Source organism: Strongylocentrotus purpuratus, unplaced genomic scaffold (assembly GCF_000002235.5).
Source record: "Strongylocentrotus purpuratus isolate Spur 01 unplaced genomic scaffold, Spur_5.0 spur5_contig_820, whole genome shotgun sequence".
NCBI classification, from domain to species: Eukaryota; Metazoa; Echinodermata; class Echinoidea; order Camarodonta; family Strongylocentrotidae; genus Strongylocentrotus; species Strongylocentrotus purpuratus.
This window is the reverse complement of record NW_022145525.1, coordinates 353,412-375,177: the sequence shown is the minus strand read 5'-3', so window position 1 is coordinate 375,177 and position 21,766 is coordinate 353,412. Positions and strand designations below refer to the sequence as shown.

The 21,766-nt window shown below is 35.3% G+C and overlaps 1 protein-coding gene across 1 annotated transcript; it reads left to right on the top strand.

Annotated features, from left to right (window-relative positions):
• Positions 1-772: 772 nt before the first annotated feature.
• On the top strand, positions 773-20,251 carry LOC105439863 (beta-1,3-glucan-binding protein-like). Its single transcript, XM_030980708.1, has 14 exons — positions 773-1,228; positions 2,157-2,336; positions 3,672-3,773; positions 4,415-4,540; positions 6,305-6,508; positions 13,090-13,235; positions 13,756-13,830; positions 14,758-14,818; positions 15,554-15,736; positions 16,206-16,283; positions 17,714-17,831; positions 18,548-18,622; positions 18,972-19,113; positions 19,635-20,251. Exons 2-14 carry the CDS (start codon positions 2,213-2,215, stop codon positions 19,866-19,868), a joined length of 1,668 nt encoding a protein of 555 aa, XP_030836568.1. The 5' UTR covers positions 773-1,228; positions 2,157-2,212; the 3' UTR covers positions 19,869-20,251.
• Positions 20,252-21,766: the final 1,515 nt, after the last annotated feature.

Genomic DNA, 21,766 nt, shown 5'->3' with positions numbered 1-21,766 from the left:
AAACTCACTCATTTGCATATTTATGGTAATTTATGCAAATAAAGTCATAAAAATCACATTTTTACCCATAAATCATATATTATTCATATTTAAGCATTCTTTTTCACTAGATATATTCATTAGACCATTCTGAATAATAATACAACAAAAAATTTGGAAGAGCCACCTTATTTCTTATGTTATCCCTTGTTTTGATAATTTCTTATGTATTTCATTGTTTTTTTAACTTATGTATTTCATTGTTTTTGTTGTTTTATTTCATCTTTTACTACAATTCAACTATTTTGACTCCCAAAACAACCACCTAAACTTTAAACAAGACCCAATAACCCATGTTTGATCTGATTTTAGGAAAAATGACTTTGCCATACGTTTTGTACACAAATCACGAAAATGAGCGATTTTCGGGCTGACATGCAAAGACAAAAGGTCACGTGACCTTGTAACCGTAGGTCCGATTTTCAAAAAAATTATTTTAAAAGTTGCGCAAGACTCGAAAGAAAAAAGTCAGCGAGCGGCGGGGCGCCATCCATATGCGTTCCCGAGCAATCAGAAAAATTGTGGAGGGGGGGGGGGCCATAATGGCCCCCCCCCCCCCCGGCCTTATTAGGGTTAATGACGGCGCGATCCCCGAGAACCGAGCGGTTCTCGGGGATCGCGCCATCACTCGGCTTAACGCTTATATAGTCGGCGAATAACAAAAATCAACAGGGTCCAGAACTAGACTAAGACTGGGCTTGTGAGCGTTTATATGAGTTCGTTGATTACGCCATCTTCGGTGGCTTGAATCATTTGTAGGGAGTATTTAAAGAGCCGGTCAGATTCTGGACTAGAGTCGAGTCTGTCGCGCCTCTGTTGCCGGTAGTAGAGCTCGCGATGCTGCGAATGAAGTCAACTAAGGAAACTATCACACTCTTTAATCGGAACAATAGGTCTATTAACAATAAACGTGACCTGTAGTGAGTAATCACAAATCACAGCGTTGTTCTATATACGCATACAAACAAGCATAAGCTCATAAAAAGAGGAATAGTTGTGTGCCTAATTTCTCCTATTGCTGTAAAAAGGGGCAAAAAGACGGTGTCGTTTAAGTTTTGTCGAATGAACCGACCTTGATCCAACAAGCAAGTATCAACAGAGAAGTCTCGACCACGATATATTTACCTCGATACAGCAGACGACATTTTCACCTTACCAGGGTGACAAGACATTTTTTTACAAAGTAAAGGTGAGATCTTGCGTTTTTCGTTTTCCTTCTTTCTATTTTGGCTAAATTTCCATGTCACTACCACGTCTGTAAAAAGGGACCACTGTGAAGTTTTACTTTTTATCGCTATCTTGCTTTTTCAATTAATTTAATGTGAATATTTAAGAATTTGTGCAACTGTCAAACTTTGTTGAAGAAAGAAAAAGTTAAAAACACTCTGGAATCTCGTGTATTATATAGCGCAAAAATGTATCCACATGGGGGAGAAAAATTACATGTCGCTGTTACAAAAGTTTCAATACTGTTTGAAACTTTAACAAGTTATATTTTATGACTGATATCTAATTTTAAGGGTTGTCATCTCCTTTCGTTTTTTAGATTGTATACGTCGCGAGTATCGAAACAATTATGTATGATTTATTGTCAAATACTTTGATTTGATACATTAAAAGCATCCTTGCTTCGTCATTAAATATTCGTTGGTTTTACTTAATATATTTCCTTTTGGAAAATTATCCAATATTTTGTTGCATCGTTTTTGTTCATATTTTTTTTTGAATGTTTAAATGGAGACAATTGATGAATATGAACGTTGTGAGACAAAGGCAAACTGTATAATATTGTTTAAATTGCTGCGTAGGGGTGTTTACTTGCTATTATCTATTATTTATGTAAAAGAGATATGCCGACGAGAGAGAGAGAGAGAGAGAGATAAATAGAAAGAAAGAAAAAAGACATTTTCACAAGAAGAAACGAATCGACCACTGATACATATATTACAGTGTACATTAATATTGCAGTCATTTTCAAACAATAGCAAATAGTTAATCAATGACTGATGTTTGCGAGGAATTTTCTACATAAGATTGTGAAAGCTATAACCATATGCTTTCATCTTGACGTTATCAATGTCGTGCTCACATCTATAACCTTGTCTATCCATGTACAGTATTCATCGTTTGATTTTCGGGGATCAGTTAGTCTTCAAGAAGACATTTGTCAAGAATGGTCCGATTAAGACCCGTAGTGGCTTTGCTACCTCTTATATTAGTTTCGATTAATGCGTATGATATGAAGAATCCTGAGATCTCCCTCTTGACTACTGGGGGAATCCGATTCGCATACCCAGGTGAGTATACTCTCTCATTCATATTTCACATTAGTAATCCACTATATTAATATGTTATACTTCCATTTCATCAACACTATATTGCTTCAATTAATGGAGGTTATACAAAAATTAGTTAATAATAATGGAAGCTTCCTAAGATACATTCTTTTCCAGCATTATTAATTTTATAAGTATTACTTCTTATATTTAAAAATTCAGATCAGATTCAGATCAGATTCAGATTAATTCAGATCAATTCAGATTAATCTTATTGGTCCATTTGGAAATTCAGTTATTGGCATTATATAAAGCACATGAACAATATACATAAGAAAATAATATACACAGTAGCAAATGTACAATGACATATTTATATGGAAACAGGGATATAAATCGTTTTTACAAAGTGAAATAATTCAAGAAAATAAATGGACTCACAACACTATTGAAAATGTAAGATTGCGTAGAATTCGGAAATAGTATTGTTATTATCTTTTATTATTATTATTTGTATCATTATTATTATCACCATTATAATTATTATTACTAACCTGTATTCATTTTTATTAGACTGAAATTAATTTCATCATTAATTTCTTCATTTTGAAAAAAATTATGATTAGATTTAAATTAATAAAAAATACAATTGCACAATGAAATCATAAAGATACAATTGGCGGTTGTTAGATTCAAAGCTTCTGCATCAAGTGAAGGTATGCTTAAAACTGTTTAATGATGTCCAATGTTCACGCTTGGGATAGTTTATACAACGTTCTTGAATGGGTCCTTTGCATAAAAAGATAATATTTAAAAAGGAAGAATTCCCACATACTACACGAGTGCATGTTCAGTATCTTCTATGAATATCTTTTTTCCTCTGTGGAATGTTACCAACAAAATTCTGGTAAAAGTTTCATTATACTATGAATACAAAAAACAGCCATTTGAAAATCATGTAATAACAAAACATAGGTTTTGGGACGGTTAAAACATAACAGATTTGTTATAGCTAAGATGCAGTTTGTTTGTGTTAATCCACTCACACATTTTAATGATTTAATTGTTCAGATTTCAGGTCAGGCATGTAACCTGAAATATAGTTGTATAAAATTAATCATTTCATTACTTTCTTCATTTTTGAAAATAATAATTAAATTGAAATGAATGCCATTATAATTTCTGACTGTTTTAAACGCTCTATATATAAAAATGAATGTCATGATCGTTATTATTTTCATAATAAGCATTGTGATTAGATTGAAATTAATTTCATTGTCATAATTATGTTTTTATCTTGAATATCTAGATATTTAGACCGTTACATCACCTATCAATTGATTTTTTTCTTTCTAGATGAACCTGGCATTACCCTGGTAGCTTTTCACTATAGCATCAATACACCGCTGTCTGGTGTTAACGTTGGTCAATATAACTATGATGTCACTACTAAAACAGGTAATTATTCAACAAAAGTTATTTTGGTTAGAAAATAAGGATGGCCGACCTTTACTGTTGATTAGTGTGTATTTTGACAGTCTGAGCAAATAACACTTAAATCTCATCTTTTATTTCTTAATTAGAGTTTACAAAATACTTGACACTGCCACCAAGCATGACAAGCGACCATATATACAAGCGTTTTATTTGCATCGGAATTTTGTATTGGATTTCGAGAGGCAAATCTTTGTTAGGGCTCCTCTTTTATGGTCAATTGGTTTATAGTATTTGGTCAGTAATATTCAATCTAGCGCCGGACTCATAATGCCGGTATAAGATTTATTCAGAAAGGTTTTGGGGTGGGGTTGGGGATGGTCAATATAACTAGTGTTCTTTTTGCCGTACATATTAGATTAAAATAAATCAAATTAAACCGGCATTTATGGTTTAAAGTTACATTATTGCAATTTAAAAAATACAGTTGTTTATAAGTAATGTCATGCCTCCTCCCTAAACCTATTGATACCAATACAAATTAAACATTGAAGTATTTGACATGATCCCTCGTAGAATAAACATGTATTATTCGCTTCGTCTTGTTAATTTTGGATACATCTTCATAGTTTTATTAATAAAGTGTATTTATGTTTGTATAACAGGAGCATACTTCGTCCATGAAAATACAGAAGTGGATGTCAAGAAAGGTGATGTGGTGAACTACTGGGTGTATGTGAATTACTATGGCCCTGGCTATCAATTACTTGAACAATCATGGACAGCATCAGGTAAGTGGGAGTGGTTCCTAACTTCACATCCTCTCTATAGGTATATTTGATATGGAAGATTTATAATATGGGCGTTGCTTACAGCGCTTTACCATTCAAAGACAACTCCCGGTAGGTACGTATATATAGATTATGTTAGTACTATACCATTGGCGTGGCTACGAGCTCCTCGGTCAGTTACCGGTAAGTATGTCCTATATTATGATGATTCATGATCGTTTTACCTGTCTGCTAAGAAAGCATGAATGTACTCTGAAGCAAGAAAACCAGGTGACCGACGGCTTTAAGTCCACTCCGAAGGACTTGGTAATAAGGATTAATGCCTTACCAAAGTGCACTAGTGCATAGACTTTATTTCGAACACAGGACCCCCGGTTACGAGACCCCTGCACTACCATTGAGCCACTGAACCTTCTTAGGGGCGTGGTTACGAGCACCTTGGCCAAATATGTAAACATGCAATTATGTACTCCCAGCTCGGTGGCCAGGTCAAAAATTAATTGGTAACATTTTGCTTTGATATTTTTCTTATCATCTTAATTGTCAAGAATCACAATACAATACCAAAACAAGAGGATGTGTGTCTTTAATCGGAAACATAAGGATGTGAAACTCCATTCAAAATTGTTAAAGCAGGGCTCCCACTTAGCCGAGTTGGAACCTCCAGTTGTGGCAAGCTGGCGCGATCTTATGGCAAGCCGTTTTATTATTAATTGATATCAATAAATCAATTCTTGTTATCAAGAAATAATTCTATGTTGTAAAGAAATGGTAATTCTTGATATCAAGAATTCGATTTCGTAGAATTCGATTTCGTGATATCAATAATTGAATTCTTGATATCAAGAAATATGTTTTAATGATGAAAACTGCTTGCCATAAGATCGCGCCAGCTCGCCACAACTCGAGGCTCCAACTCGGCTAAGTGGGAGCCCTGCTTTAGACCCGTGTTGATATATCGCAAAAAGGTTGATCATGTTGATTCAAGTTGGTGAAGTGACACAAATGAAAAAAAACTAGAACTTTACTTTTTAGACTGCTGACTCTGTGTGCATTGTCATCTATTATGTATTTAAAATCAATTTTCAATCTCTCGCTCATTAAATACTTGTATGGACGTTTCACAGATTCTTCTCTTCTAATATTTTTGATATAACCATTGACATGATTGAATTCTGAGTTCCTCCGAAAAAACAGGGTACTCAATAAAATAATTGTTTCTCATTTAGGTTTCAGTTACTAAAACTGCCACATGTTTTCTTTACTTTCAGTATATTTCGATAATTTCATCGTTATTCAATGATTTCAGTGTGTTATGTTAGATATTGACATACCTGAAGGTAACAATATGATGGAAACGCAAAAAGGATGCATTAATTTCTGATACTAAGTTGATGATAACAATAATCGGGGATACTGTAAGGTAATCATGTGCCCCTGCTGCAAAAGGAAAAAAATCAATTCCATGCTACTTCACGTAATTAGTATTATATCTTGAATTTCACACCTTTCTCAGTCAATCCTTGTTGGAACAATTGAAGAAGTATTTCACTGTCTCTCTCTTCCCCCTTCTCCTCTCTCTATACGTCTCTTGTCGTCGTCGTCGGCGTCTTCGTCTTCGTCTTGTTCTAGTTCTTATTCTTCTTCTCCTTGTTCTTGCTTCTTTTTTCTTTCCCTATTTTAATGTTTATCAATCTTTGACCTACCTGTCTGTCCCCATGTCTTTGTCTACACGTCTTTTTTTCCTCCTTTTTTTTTTTACAGAAGCTCCTGCAACCGTATCCCCTGCATCCAACCCTCCTGCAAGCAACCCTCCTGCAAGCAACCGTCCTGCGACCGAATCCCCTGCAACTGAACCCCCTGCAACCAACCCTCGTGCAAGCAACCGTCCTGCGACCAACCCTCCTGCAACCGAACCCCGTGCAACCAACCCTCCTGGAGTCACGAATCCTCCTAAACCAGTCACAGGTAGGGTTTAAGTCATGCTTTCATTTAAGGATACTTGATAATTTTACACCAATGTACTAAAATCCAATAATCTGCCATGTGTCCATCAATTAATGTTAATTAGTGCACACTATGATGATGGTGGTGATTGGTTTACCAGACCGCTAAGAAACCATTATAATGCGTGTGAGTAAACAACCAGGGGAACGACGGCTCTAAGACCTCTCCGAGGGACTTGGTTGCATTACCAAAGGGCACGAGTGCATTGACTTGTTTTCGAACCCGGGACCTCTCTGTTACGAGAACACTGCTTTACCACTGAGCCATCGCGCCTCCATTAAAAGTCACTTCGTGAGAGAGGACACAAGAGTGTGAGGGAGGGTGATACTCTGGCGCCTAGCTTTAAATATCCATGTATGTATGGTCGTAAACGTCAAGAAAAATTAATTGTTTAAACCATGGAACATTGTACAGTGTAGTTTAACATGTAGTGTGTCATTGGCAGGGTCATTTGTGGTCCCTTTTTCAAAAAAAAAAAAAATGAAAACAAGCAGGAAGCAGAAAATATAACAAAATTTGAAGCATTAACAAAATGAATTTCGTTATTACAATAAACAGAAACTGAGAACTATTTTTTTTTTTAACGAGAAACGCCCCTGAAATGACGATGGTATAATCAATTGTATTCTCACATGACCCCATCCCCACCATCGTCAATATTTACCACCTCATATAAAATCGATTCGTACTTGCACATCGTTATTAGTTTAAAGAGAAGCTCTTGAAGAAGTAATAGAGGTAGATTGGTAGTAATTGGCAAAGAACGCCTGAGAAACGCAACTATTTGCTGCTATTAAGTAGACACTGGATATTTAGTATCAACAACGTAAGGGGGGGCTTGATTTGCCTTTTCTGTCTACACATATCAATCATTTAAGTCGAAAGACTCTACTTTGTATCTTTATCATGTCTTGTCAAGTGACTGTGTATAAGCAATGTTCCCATTAATTCGTTTTAGTAGTGACTGTCTAGGTACAATAATCAGCTGATAAAAAATGAGATTAAAAGGTTACAGAAGGCTATTGAAGAAGAAGGCGTAAACAAAGAAATACTAAGAGCACATAGTAGGACCATGGTAAGATAGGGGCTGGCAGAGAGGTACAATTTAGATGGTAAACAATGAAATAAGTAGAGGGTAGGGGTAGAGGTGGCAGTTGGGTAGATAGTCAACTATGACATGATTTGGTTAGGGTTATTAGGGTTATATAGTGCTTGATGACAGATACCGGTCGGGATAGGACACGGTATGGGTGTTAAGTTAATTTTGTTTTACTTGTATCAGAAACTGATACGAACTATTAACACTGTGCGATCATTAACAAACTTCATTTTGGTTGGCTACAACCCCCCTCCCTTCCCCCATCGTGATATCCTTACATCTAATGTTCTATACTACATAAGCTATAGCTATCGCCTCCCTTTCATATCATCCACTCTCCAGCAGACAAGGAACATATTTTCTAATTCCTGACATAATAACAAGTGCAGCTGGTTTACAGAACGGACCTCAAGAAATCCTATATTTGACCCCCTCCCCTCAAAAAAAAATCATGACGAAATGAAACACTCATCCCTTTATTAACTGTTCTCCCTATCCCTATCAAATAACTTTTTTAACGGAAGTTAAAAAAATCTCTTTCTCATGGAACCTTTACCATACATATTTTGCAATCAATTATGCTCTCCTTGCAATCTCTGTCTCTCTATTTGAACTTGCCCAGGGTTTGATATATTTTGGCCAACGTCCTTAGAATTCAACCATATCTTCAAATACGAGAAACGCCCCTTGAATGACGATGATATAAGCACTTGTATTCCCACATGACCCCATCCCCCCACCGCCGTCAATATTTACCACCTCTTATAAAAGCTCTTCGTACTTGCACATCGTTATTAGTTTAAAGAGTAGCTCTTTAAGAAGTAACAGAGGTAGATCGGTAGTAGGCTAATAGGCAAAGAACGCCTGTGAGAAACGCAACTATTTGCTGCTAATAAGTAGACACTGGACATTTAGTATCAACAAGCACAGTATAAACAACAAAAGAACAATCAAATTTTGAAAAGACTTTAGTCACCTCACCTGATTTTCTTCATTTTCAAACTAAAGCAGTTAATTCGCGTTCATATTCGACCTAGTTGTAGTGAAGCCAGAAGATAGGAACGCAGGCTCAAGTGTATACAATTCAAAGTCATTCCGCCACTTTCTACTGGTACATCTCTTCTCTAGAGGCTGTAGTCTATCTGCCTCGTGCCAATACACGAGGCGCCCTTTCCTCCTTTCTTCTAGCATTTTAATCCAGACACATGAGTACGTTACATTCGCATCAATTAAATAATATGTTTTAAAATTCTACCGCCCGAGGACATGCCTGGTTGTTATGTCAGGGAATCAGATATGCAAGTTAGGCAAACTTCACACAAAAGCTACAAAGTAATTTCTAAATAATTGACTTCCTGACTGCATGCCTGGTTGCTAAGTCAGGGAATCAGGCATACAAGTCAAGAAGACATCAAACAAAAGCTACAAAGTCATTTCTTTGGTGTTTATACTATAACTTTAACAAAAGCAGTATTAATCTAAAATGTCAACAGCAACCATAGAAATGAAATCCAATAGGAACCATCAATCAAAGAATGATTTAATTAGTGATGAAAAGACAATGAGGATTTCGTCATCATATTGGTTGGCGTTTGGGCTCGTAGTAGTTGTGACAATAATTGATGCCTATGGTGCTGCGATCCTCACAACTTTGGTATTAACAATGGGAAATGACTATGGTAATGCTGATCCTGTTGTTGGTGAGGAGTTAAGGAAGTCACGTTGATGGATGTGTTGTCTCGATGATTCTTTCACATAATTTTAGTTATTGAGATTAAATAATACTTTATTTAAAGATTAGCATTTGTTATATTTGCCAATGCTGATTACCTCTCTCAACAAAATATTATATCTATTCTATGTCTTCTTTTTTAAATTCATATATTTGTTTATTATCATTTATACTATTCTGCGATAAACGGATGTGGTTAGAATAAAGCTTTGATGAAAAATTTATTTGTTAGGGGGTTTTACTTGTTGCCTCTGTTTGAAATGATGTTTTATGTCATAAAATATTTTATTGATATCGACGCAGTCGCAAACTATCATCCTAAATACCCAATATTAGTTGGACATAATTATAATGGGAGAAAATATCGTTTCCAAATAGCCATATTCGTTAGACATTTATTTATTTATTTATTTATTCAAGTCTTCTTTATACAGGGTGGCCCTTTCAATAACGAGTATTGCTCTTCCAAGGGGCCCTGTCTATACAATTAAAAACATGTAAAACATTGCACATTAATATGGTATACATACAAATAAAACCGATATACAAAGTAACTAAAATTACAACAAGAAATACGAATACAATATATGAAATATTTAAAAAAAAATAAAAAAAAAAAAAAATAAAAAAAAAGTTTAAGAATAAATATTGCAAATGAAAGAAGAAGAAGAAGGAAAAAAAAAAGTGTTTGTCAGAGGGCGTTTTGGATACTGAGAAGCTTGCATTGCCTCTTAAAGGACAATAGGGACACACTAACACGTACATTAGGAGAGAGGTTATTCCACACGAGTGACCCTTGGTAGTGAAGGGATCTTTTGAAATAATCTGTTCGGGGAGTTTTAATGAAGAGTGGAGATTGTGCAGAATGCCTGGTATAAATAGAAATCTTTCTCGGGATAACTATTGGCTTGAGATATAAAGGCGTGAGATTATTTTGAATTTTGTACATATTTAAACAAATTTGGTAATTAATTCTTTGACGTACTGATTGCCAGGAAAGTTCAGTCAACATAGTGATGTGAGGGGTAAAAAAAATCAGCTTTAAGTATGAGTCTTGCAAAACGGTTTTGTAGTTTTTGAATTCTTGAAATATGACACATTGCACTTTGTCCCCAGATAATATTGCAATAATCGATGTGCGGTAAAAACAAACTATTATAAATCATTAACAAAATACGTTTCGGTAAAAGATATTGAATACGTCTGATATAACCAATAGTTCTTGATAACTTATTACATAATGTATTAATGTGGCAGTTCCACCGTAAGCAAGAGTCAATTATCAAACCAAGATATTTAAATTCATTAACCTGTTCGAGTTTGTTGGTGTTTACATACATTTCTAGTTTCTTATTTTTCACTTTAGATTGAGTTCCAATTAACATGCATTTTGTTTTCTTTACATTAAGGGTTAACCGATTATCATCAATCCATGCAAGGATTTTATTCAGTGCTAGCTGTAACTCTTTCTGGACAAGAGAACATGATTTCCCTCGACAAAATATAGCGGTATCGTCAGCGTACACACATAGTTTAAAAGAATTACCAAATTTAATATTACATGCATCATTAATGAATATAGAGAACAATAGAGGCGATATCATACTCCCTTGCGGGACACCTTTCGATATAGGTCTAAAATTGGAAAGACTATCGTTCACCTTAACACATTGTTCACGGTCATGTAAATAATTAGAAAACCAAATAGCCTCTGTTTCTTTTACACCATACGTTGATAATTTAGATAAAAGTAGTTCATGAGAAACAGAATCGAATGCACTTTTCAGATCAATGAAAACAACTCCGGTCACCAAGCCTTCTTCTATGTTACGTAACAAGTATTCATTTACATCAATTAAAACGCTATTTGTTGAGTGCAGTGGGCGAAAGCCAGATTGGAGTGAACTCAATAGTTCATTGTCAATAAAATACTTGTATAGTTGAGAATGTACAGCCTTTTCTAGAATTTTCATTATATGCGGAAGAACCGATATAGGTCTATAGTTAAAAATCTCTTGTTTACTCCCGTTTTTATATAAAGGGGTAACTCTTGCTTTTTTCCATTCTTTCGGAATACAACCTGTACGAAGGGAGGTATTAAAGATATGAGTGATTACTTCACAGATAAAAGCACCCCCTTCTTTCAAGAGGAATGGGTGTAAGGAGTCAAGGCCCGGTGATTTCTTTGTACTTAGACTATTCAGTTCTTTAAACACGTAATCTTCCGTCACATATTTAAACTTGAACGTTTCAAAAGTGCAGTGACTTTCTTCAGACGTATCACTGGATGAATCATCACTTTGAGGTGTAAAATGTTCATTAAACAAATTAGCAACTTTAAACGGTTCAGTTTCTATTTTATCAGTGACTGTATCGTGAATTGCTAACCGATTGTTATTAACAGAGGGGGAAAATTCTCTCAAAGTTTTCCAAGTATTTTTAGAGTTAGATTTATTGATATCGAATTGATGTAGATAATAGTCTTTCTTAAGTTTTTTATTCCAATTATTTAATTTATTCCTAGCAACTTGAAAACGTTTCCAGATGGACATATCATTTTTATCTTTGTTACCATGTTTACCATCAAATCGCTCTTTAAGATAATCTCGTTCTCTTGAGAGAGAAATGTAATCATCAGTTATCCATGGGGAAGGGTTCTGTCGTTGCCTAACGGAAACTATAGGTGCATGCTTATCACAAAGTTTCACAAACAAATTTACAAATATACTCCATTTGCTATCAATATTAGTGGTATCATAAATATCATTCCAATTCAGTAATCCACCTTCATCCAAAAACTTTTCCCGGTCGAAGTTACGAAATGAACGAAACCGTTTGATAGTTGGGGTAGTATGTACTTTCTGAGTTTTAACATCAACGAAGATCAGAGAATGGTCACTAAGTCCCATTGAAACAACATCGTGATTGAAATTGTTTTTCTCCAAAGGCAGTAAAATCAAATCAATACATGTTCTACTCGTATTTGTAATTCTGGTTGGTTCGCTAATAATTTGCTTTAATTGCAGATAGGTGCACATATTTTTCAATTTGGATGAAAGTGGGTTAATAGTAAGCATATTACAATTGAAATCTCCAAGAACAATAATATTCGAATTAAAATGTAAAGCTTTCTCCAACTGAAGTTCTGCTTTAGAAAAGAAATCAGTAGATGAATTTGGAGGCCTGTAAACTATAGCTATTAGATATAATTGTGAGTGTTTTAATCTCACTTCGAACCATAATATCTCAAGATCTTCTTGCTCTAGATCTTTCCTGCGATTATATATCAAATTTGAGTTAATATAACAAGCAACGCCTCCACCAGATGTATTTCTATCATTCCTTTCTACATTGTAACCACCTATATATAGTTCAGAATCTTGGATTGAATCATCTATCCAAGTTTCAGATAAACCAAGTATATCAAAGGGGTTATTATACAACATATCTTTTACATGGTCAAACTTCCCCCTTATGCTACGAATATTCAAATGGGCTACAGTGAAACTTTTTCTATTTAATTCCAATATTCTTGATGTTGGAATTTTATCTAAATGAATATTATTTGGGTTATCGTTAATCTGAAAATTACATGGGGAGAAAATATCATTCCAACTATCACGTTCGTTGAAGTCTGTCACTAGTATTAGATTAAAGTGGTCGATTGAAACGCAATCATTCAGCATGTATGAATGTTATTTTTGTTTACAGGTATCCCATCGCAGTGTAGCAAGTACCCTTGCTATAAATCATGTGACATGTCAACTCCACCTTGCAATGGTCTTATCTTCCAAGAAGAGTTCGATTCTTTAAATCTTGACATCTGGGAGCATGAACTGACTGCTGGAGGAGGAGGGGTATGTTAATTATTACTTTTCAAATGAAAAGTAATCAAATTAATCACACATTCTTTTCAACAATGTAAAAACTGCGTTCATTAGAATGTATTCCCTCTAAATCTTATTCTTAAAAAAGTGAGTTACATTCATTATGCTATAATCTAGTGTAAGAAAATCTAAGAGACAAACGAACACGCCAGCCCATTACTAATAAAGATATCAACATATGACTTGCATTACCTACTTTCTTTCTTTCTGCCTTCCTTTCTTTCTTTTTCTAAGGTTCTTCTGTCTTTATTTTGTATTGGTTTGTTGGTTGTTTTTGGTCGTCTTCGGGGCTTTTAAAGAAAAATCGTATAATTTCTGTATTTATTCACTTCGGACCATCCCCGGTACAGAGGCTCGCTTGTCCTGCTCTCCGCTGATCAGACTGCATGAACAGATTTCAATGAAATATGCTGATGCTGATGGAAAATATCCACGCAAATAAAAGCTATGCTGTACATTAATTTGCTTTGATATTCATTTCTATTTGCAGAACTGGGAATTTCAATATTATACCAAGAACGTGTCAAACAGCTATGTTCGGGATGGAAAACTCTTCATAAAACCAGTATGTATCATCATTACTATCCCGGGTGTTTGTTTGTGTATTTTTAATTTTGTCGATTTTGTTATATATATTTCAATATATCTCAATACTTATATTCGATAAACATTATACTTGGCTATACTTGGGTGTAGAGAATGGAAGCTTAGCTTATTTGTTCCTCTTTACTGTTGCATCCCGTCTCAAGTATGGTTCAAACTTAATTGGATTGTTTCTCCAATACCTTTCTAGGGATGACTTGAATTGGTTAATGGTGGCAGCATTGACTACTTTCTTAGGCAGGGCATTCCAATTGTTTACACTCCTTATTGAGAAACTATACTGCCTAAGTCATGTGTTGAAACGTTGTTTGACAATCAATCATGTCCTCTTGTTGTAGAGCCAGTGGCAAGTTGGAAGAACATTGTAATGCTCTTTTTTTATAAATCCTTTTAAAATGATACGAGAAGCGAATTATACCATGAGGTTAATTGGCTCGGATAGATGTATACGAAACAGGGAAACTATGAAAGCGATAGAACAAAGAATAGGATATTTATAGATTTCTCAGAGTTTAGTTCTTAGATAAAACGGAAAAATTCTCCCAAGGCTGTTCGGTCATGGAGTGTGATTTTATGTATAAAATACCTTTTTAATTCGTTCCACACTAAAACCCGTAAAAAATATCTCTTCAGTTTTAATATAGAAGAGACATTTTCCCAGTAAATTATATTGATTGGTTAATTGATTAAAATGATTGGCTTTCTGTTCTCCATATTAAACAGTGGTATCTTCAGTAAATAATACTGCATGATGCAATAAATGTTAATAGTGCAGCACACTATTTGCACAGATGAATATGGTTATGAATACTAATTTCTTGTTTCGTACACCCCTCTTAATCCTTCTATACCTTCTTTTTATCTCTGTTTATCTCTCATCGTTGATCAGACCCTAACCACCGATAAACTGGGAGAAGGTTCGCTGTCATCTGGAACATTAGACCTTTGGGGTGAGTTCTAAGCTTTAAATCCACCAAGTCATCGAACAATGATGCAGTCGAATACAAAGACAGACAATGAGTGAAGAAATATATTAAATGTTGCTTTATAAATTGAAATTTGGTCAATTGTACATGTATTTTAATGAATCCCAGCATACCTGGGCGAGTCAGCAGTGTATTGTGGGGTTAAACCCCCCCCCTTGGTATTTTTATGTGTGTAAACCCCCTCCCAACCCCCCCCTAAAACCCCCCTCCCCCTTTGGATTTTTTTTGTTTTTTGTTTTTGAATTATTAAAAAAAAAACGGAGCAAAATGTCAAATTTTCAAATTTCAAGACCCCCCCCAAAAAAAGTGTCCTCTTACCCCCCCCCCCCCAACCCGCTTATTCAGCGGCTGGCTGAGTCGTTGCGAAATTTTCGGCCCGATTTATAAATGTTAAACCCCCCCCCCCCCCCCCCCTTGTAAAAATCCTGCGTACGCGCCTGCTATTGGTCAATATTTAGTCACAAGGATTAGAAAAAAATCATGTGAGATATTTTAGAATGCCTGTTCTTATAAATACGATTTTGTTGTTGTTATGATTAAGCTTTTCTTATGATATGGCAAGGATTTGAACCTCAAACATATTGCAATTGTGGAAATATCCTCCTTCATGATAATGAGAAAACTGACAGATTTATATCAAGAAAAGAGGAACAATTCAACCATCAGGTTATGCATTATGTTACTATGTTTACGATATAGGTTCATCCCCAGCTAACTTGTGTACCGGCAATGCATGGTTTGGATGTATGCGACAGGGATCCGATAATAATCTATTGAATCCGATACAGTCTGCTCGTCTGCGTACTGCCGAATCTTTCTCATTCAAGTATGGACGACTGGAGGTCGAGGCTAAGCTACCCACTGGTGATTGGCTTTGGCCAGGTATGACGTCATTGTAATTATATCATTAAATGAAACAGGATAATGATTGTTTTAATTTGATTCCTAAAAAACATTATCGTCGTGGAAAGTCATTGTAACCAATTAGTACGAGTCAGAATGGATCGTGATTGCTTCAAAAACCTGAAAGCTCATAAAAGCCAACATAATCACATTAATAATTGCATGATGGAATAAAAATAACGTAATTAATTTACAATCTAGAGGGATAACATTCTCATGCTGAATGTATCCTACCCTATTTATCGCTGTCGGAAAGATCAAGAAATGTGTGCAGAAGTGGAGGGGCATAAACCTGACCATTTCTTGGCTAGAATTTTTTATTTTTTTATTACAAAAATCACACATGCCACATTGGGTTTCAAAGGGGGCATGTCCCCACATCTTAATCAAACGAATAGTAATCAAATCGTAAGTTGATTTTTTTTAAATTGACTGTTTGTTTGTACAGCTATCTGGCTTTTGCCTAAGCATAACGCATATGGGGAATGGCCTGCCTCTGGAGAAATAGATTTGCTTGAAAGCAGAGGTGAGTATAGGCATACTGTCATGATGAGTAACAATGAATCAACGACTATATAATCAAAATCTACTGTTTTGAAAAAAACTACTAGGCCTACTATTACTACTACTACTACTACTACTAATAATAATAATCGTAAAAATAAAAATAATATTAATAATAATGTTATCAATAATGATATTAATTATAACAATTATAATAAAATTATAATAACAATAACAATGATAATAAATAATAATGATGATAAAAATAAGAATAAAAATGAAAATAAAAATAAAAGTTGTTAACCCGTTGACTACTGAATTATCTAATTCCGATAGACTTAACACAGGGACCACCAGGTATTAGTAAGCAATGGGTTAAGAGGGTGTACTTTCCGCTTTAGTACCACTGAAGGTGCTTAAATGTAATATTATAATAACTCGAGTGTTATCTGAACAAAACAAAACAATATCAGATATAATACAATAATAATTCTTAGTAGCTTTTGGTGAAAAAGATCTGCTTGATACTCGTTTGAAATTTACCAAGACAATTAATGTTTCTTATGTCACTGGGCAGTCTGTTCCACATGACTCGTGCCACATTTCCAAGTGCCAGGTCACAGCAGTGTGTGGTTCGGCCCCGTTCGGCTCGAGGGACTGACTGGTAAAAGAGGGAAATGGCACTGCTTCACGGCAAAAAGATCCTTGATATTGTAAAGGGTCGAAAGGAGGACTTGGGAAGGGTGGCAGAGGGAACTCTGCACTCGTGCAAGGCGATTAATATGCTGTTCTTTCAATTCATTGGCCAGCAAACAATCGCTCATTCCGACCCTCAAATCATATGACATTATAATGTTATATCCTTATAATCCTGAATATTCTGCTGAAAATAACAGTGCATCTTCTCGTTCGTGTAGGCCTATAATCTCGTCGCATCTTTATAAAATATCACAATTAAAACACAATTTAAAAATAAACAGCGCTCACCTTTTCAGGATAAGAAGTTTAGTAGTATGGGTCAAATAGCGCCTATATACCATCAACGTTTTTAAATCGAACGCATAGTAAACCTTCATTCAAAACTAAACAACGAATTTACAAACCCTCCTAACATCTTCAGGAGCGGTATTGAGGAGTGGTTTGAGAACCGGCATCAGACTCTCATATTTAATTCTCTTTAACACAGGAAGCCAGTGGGGTTCTAGGAGTAATGTCATGGATGTATATGTTTCACATGAAGATTGGAGAAATACGTTTCACAAATTTTCATTTCGTTCATTACAATGATGCACTTAGTACGCATAATCTGTTTCTGAGATGATAATAAATATATATAAAAAGGGCGAATTGGGGAGGGACACAAAGATTAAGTGCCCCATTCCCCCCTCCCCTCAGCAAAAACAATGTGATTTACTGTATTTTACTAAAGTAATTGTTTTTTATTGTGATTAGGTAACACTAACCTCAAAGACGCGGATGGTTTGTCAGCTGGAGTAGATCAGGTGGGCTCTACTATGCATTGGGGACCATTCTGGCCTCTTAACGGATATCCAAAGACACACGCAACAAAGTAAGTCTATTATACCAAGGAGGTTAAATCTCCTTGATTATACATGGCATTTAATGGCTCGTTCAGATATAGTTTTTCAGATTTATTTTTGTATGTGTAAATGAACTGCGCGCAGCAATATATGGTCCAACGCGTGTTCATTAATAAGCTCTGTATTATAGGATATAAAAGGCGGTGTCAGGCAGAGGCCAATTATCTAGAAAATAGCTATCTAGATAATATGCTATCTGTCATCAATTATCCCGCGTAAAATCCCGCGAAAAATCTTACAAAGAACTAACAAAATTATCTCTTTTAATATTATGGTTCACCGCTGCATATCTGAACGAGGCCTAAAGGTAGCGGAGTGAAATCTTTTGTCATGCTAAATTACCTCTTTGATTCGTAGTTCGTGTGGTGTGAAATCACGTCTTTGATTTGCTGATATCACTAAAAACATGACGGACAAAGAAAGAGGACAAAATATACAGTTCCTCATTCTACCCTCAACCATTGATGTGGTAGACAAAAGAACATCCCTTCACTGCTATTATCATGTAAAAATGTGTAGAACGGGTGAATATGCATGTGACACCTGTTCTACACATTTTTACATAATAGCAGGGAAGGGATGTTCCTTTGTCTACCTGAGGAACTGTATATTTTGTCCTCTTTCTTTGTCCGTCATATTCATAGTGTATGAATGACTGGACACTGTGAACTGTTGTTTTAATCAGGAATCTCCCTGACGGACAAACCTTTGGATCGGGCTTTCACAAGTACACATTGGACTGGACTCAAGACTCAATGAAGTATGTCATTTGATTTACAGCAATCTATAAAATTCGAATTACTCCTTTCCATGTATTATGTTGGTATGGATATAAACGCCAATCATAATATGCAGATATTTAGCACCTTAATCATGTTATTGGATTCCATTGTAATTATCTTGAAGAGCCATGTAAGTCGGTAAGGCACTTACAGTAGCAAAAATAGTCAAGCTGTAGAATAGTCGTAAATTAATGTTAAAAAATCAAAAAGGAAATTGCAATGTAAATTATTTTGGTGTACAGTTATTGTAAACTTGTTAATTGTAAAGTTTAGAATGAATTCATTGCAATACTAATGATTCTAGTGATTGTGTCATAAAAACTATAGATTCTACGTGGATGATGAGCTTCTATTGAATGTCGATCCTGGTACAGGCTTCTGGGACTTGGGTGAATTTGAAACTGATGCACCAGGCATTGACAATCCATGGACTTACAATCCTAATAAACTCACTCCATTCGATCAAGAGGTACGTTCAGTATAAACTTCTAAGATTACTAAAATAACATTATCGATTGAAATTGCTTTTAATTATCCTATACATCAGATTAGAAATCAAAGTGAAAAAGGGCGATTCGGTTTTTAGGAGGATTTTTGACAATGTGTATCTATAGCAAAATTTATGCAGGTCTTCTTTCCTCTCAATAAACCAGGTCAGTGTAAAAAATAATTTCCCCTATGTTTAACAATATTTTTAACAAGATATTTTCGCCCAATTAAATTTTGATCTGACATCCTCTCCCTTCCCCCATTTAAAACGTTCTAACGACCACTTGGTCCCATGCCTGTCATTTCTTAGATGGAATTATCGTTACCAAAAGAATTAGCATTAATTGATTTGATTGATTTGATTTGATTTGATTTATTTATTTCTGTTTGATTTTCTTTTTCTTTTGCATTCTTACAAATATATAACAAACAAATATTGCAAATTTACACATGACAAAAGAATATATGTAGAATACTCTTTATTTAACAAAAAATATATAGTTCTACTTGATCCTGAACGTAGCTGTAGGAGGAGTCAACTATTTCGGTGATGGGCTGACAAACACCCCTCCTAAACCATGGACTAATGACTCACCTACAGCCTCTAAGGATTTCTGGTCTGGCTATAACGATTGGTATCCTACATGGAATGGCGAGGAAGCAGCTATGCAGGTCAACTATGTTCGTGTGTACGCAGAACCCGGGCAGACAACTTATCACCTCCGTGATCGATAAATAATGTACCATCAAAACCTGCTGTGATCTGTAAAAGAACCATTTTGGAATTCCAATGAAAAAAAGGCAATTTTTAGATGTTTGTGAATATAGCGTGTTCATATAATTTTATACTCTACATAATATTCCAATCAATTACGACGCGTACAGACTTGAGTAGTTTACACGACTACGATAATGACGATACGAAATTATACAAGAGTAAAATTCTTACTTCGTCGTTGACAACCATGTATTAAAATGATACTGATGAAGCCTTCTGGGTAAACAAAATTATTATTATATTTTCATTAAAAACTTCCCTCGAGTCCCTCCACACCTTGATATCACCATCTCTGACTGTCAACGTGCATTTTTAATAATGGTTCCCTTGCTTTGCTTCCTACTAACAGCCTTTTCACACACAGCTAAAATTCTATAAACATGACTAGTATAAACGTGTTTCGAACGTGTTTAAACTAATCACGAGCCTTTCACACACAGAAATTTCGGTGCGATCGTTAATTGTTTCGTGATTAACTACTGCTCGTAAAATGCGCAGTAGTGCCATTGCGCATTGAAGGTCATGTCATGTCAATCAAAGCGCACGCTCCATCCAGTTTAAACACGTTTAAACAAGAATTTCCTTTCACACACAAAATGTCAAGCTCTCTAGATACGAACTTCGTATCTGCAGCCTGCTTTTAGGGGCGTATGGATCGCGACTTCGTGTCTATCCCAACATCGTATAAACGATGTTCACACTGGGAAATTTTGTCTATAAACATGTTTAAAATTTTACGATGATTCTAATCATCACTAGATACGATGAATTTTAGCTGTGTGTGAAAAGGCTGTAAGTAACCCATACTGTGTTATCAATTACTCGAGTATAAACAATGGTTAGTTACATCAGAGTATTGACTATTATCATTGAATTCCATTCATGCTCATGGGTTGATAACGTAGGTAGCCTTCAAATTTACAAATGTATCACCATCTGTAAAGGTGAATATTATGAACGAAAATCAGTGATTTAACAAAGTGAAAATTCATGAATATTTCTGCTCTGTGTGACATATTAACCCTAGCTATAAAGTTCATCTGGTACTTTCAGAATCAATTGGAGATACATATATAATAAAGATTGAAATGAATAATTAATAAATTAACATTTAAACACTATATATAGATCATTTTAGTTTGTCTGTCTGGTTGTTGTATGATCTGGGCCCCATAACACAAATCTAAGTTAGCGATTTGATCGTATGATTGTTTTTTTTGGCGATCGATTGCATTAAATACTATGTGCAATGAATTACACAAATCAATCGTACGAATAATTGCAAAGCTGTGTTTTACGGGGCCCAACATGCCAATATTCTGCTGGGCTTAGGTTACTATTGGTCAATGAGCCTACGAATCGAAGCAAAAACAAGAAACAGGTGGGAGAAAAGGGAGAAGACAAAGAGGGGGAGAACAGAGAGAACATAAAGAGAGAGAGAGAGAGAAAGAGAGAGAGAGGGGGAGGGGTAAGAGACAGATAGAACACAAAGACAGAGAGGGGGAGGGAGAGAGGGGCAAGAGGACAGATAGAACACAAAGAGAGAGAGAGAGAGATAGAGAGAGAGAAAGAGAGAGAGAGAGAGAGGTGTGGGAGAACGATGGAAAACAAAGAGAGAGGGAAAGAGGGGTGGGAGAACCGAGGAAACACAAAGACATGCAAAGAGAGAGAGAGGGAGAAAGAGAGAGAAGTTGAAGAACAGAGAGAACACAATGAGACAGATTTCTAAATAAATGACTAAATTCACTTAATTTACATATTATTTCAATCACACTCACCCATTCTCCGTCACCTGAATCTTCTATATTTATGCGAGTAGCGTCGTGCATTAATCTGCATAATTGAATTGACGCAA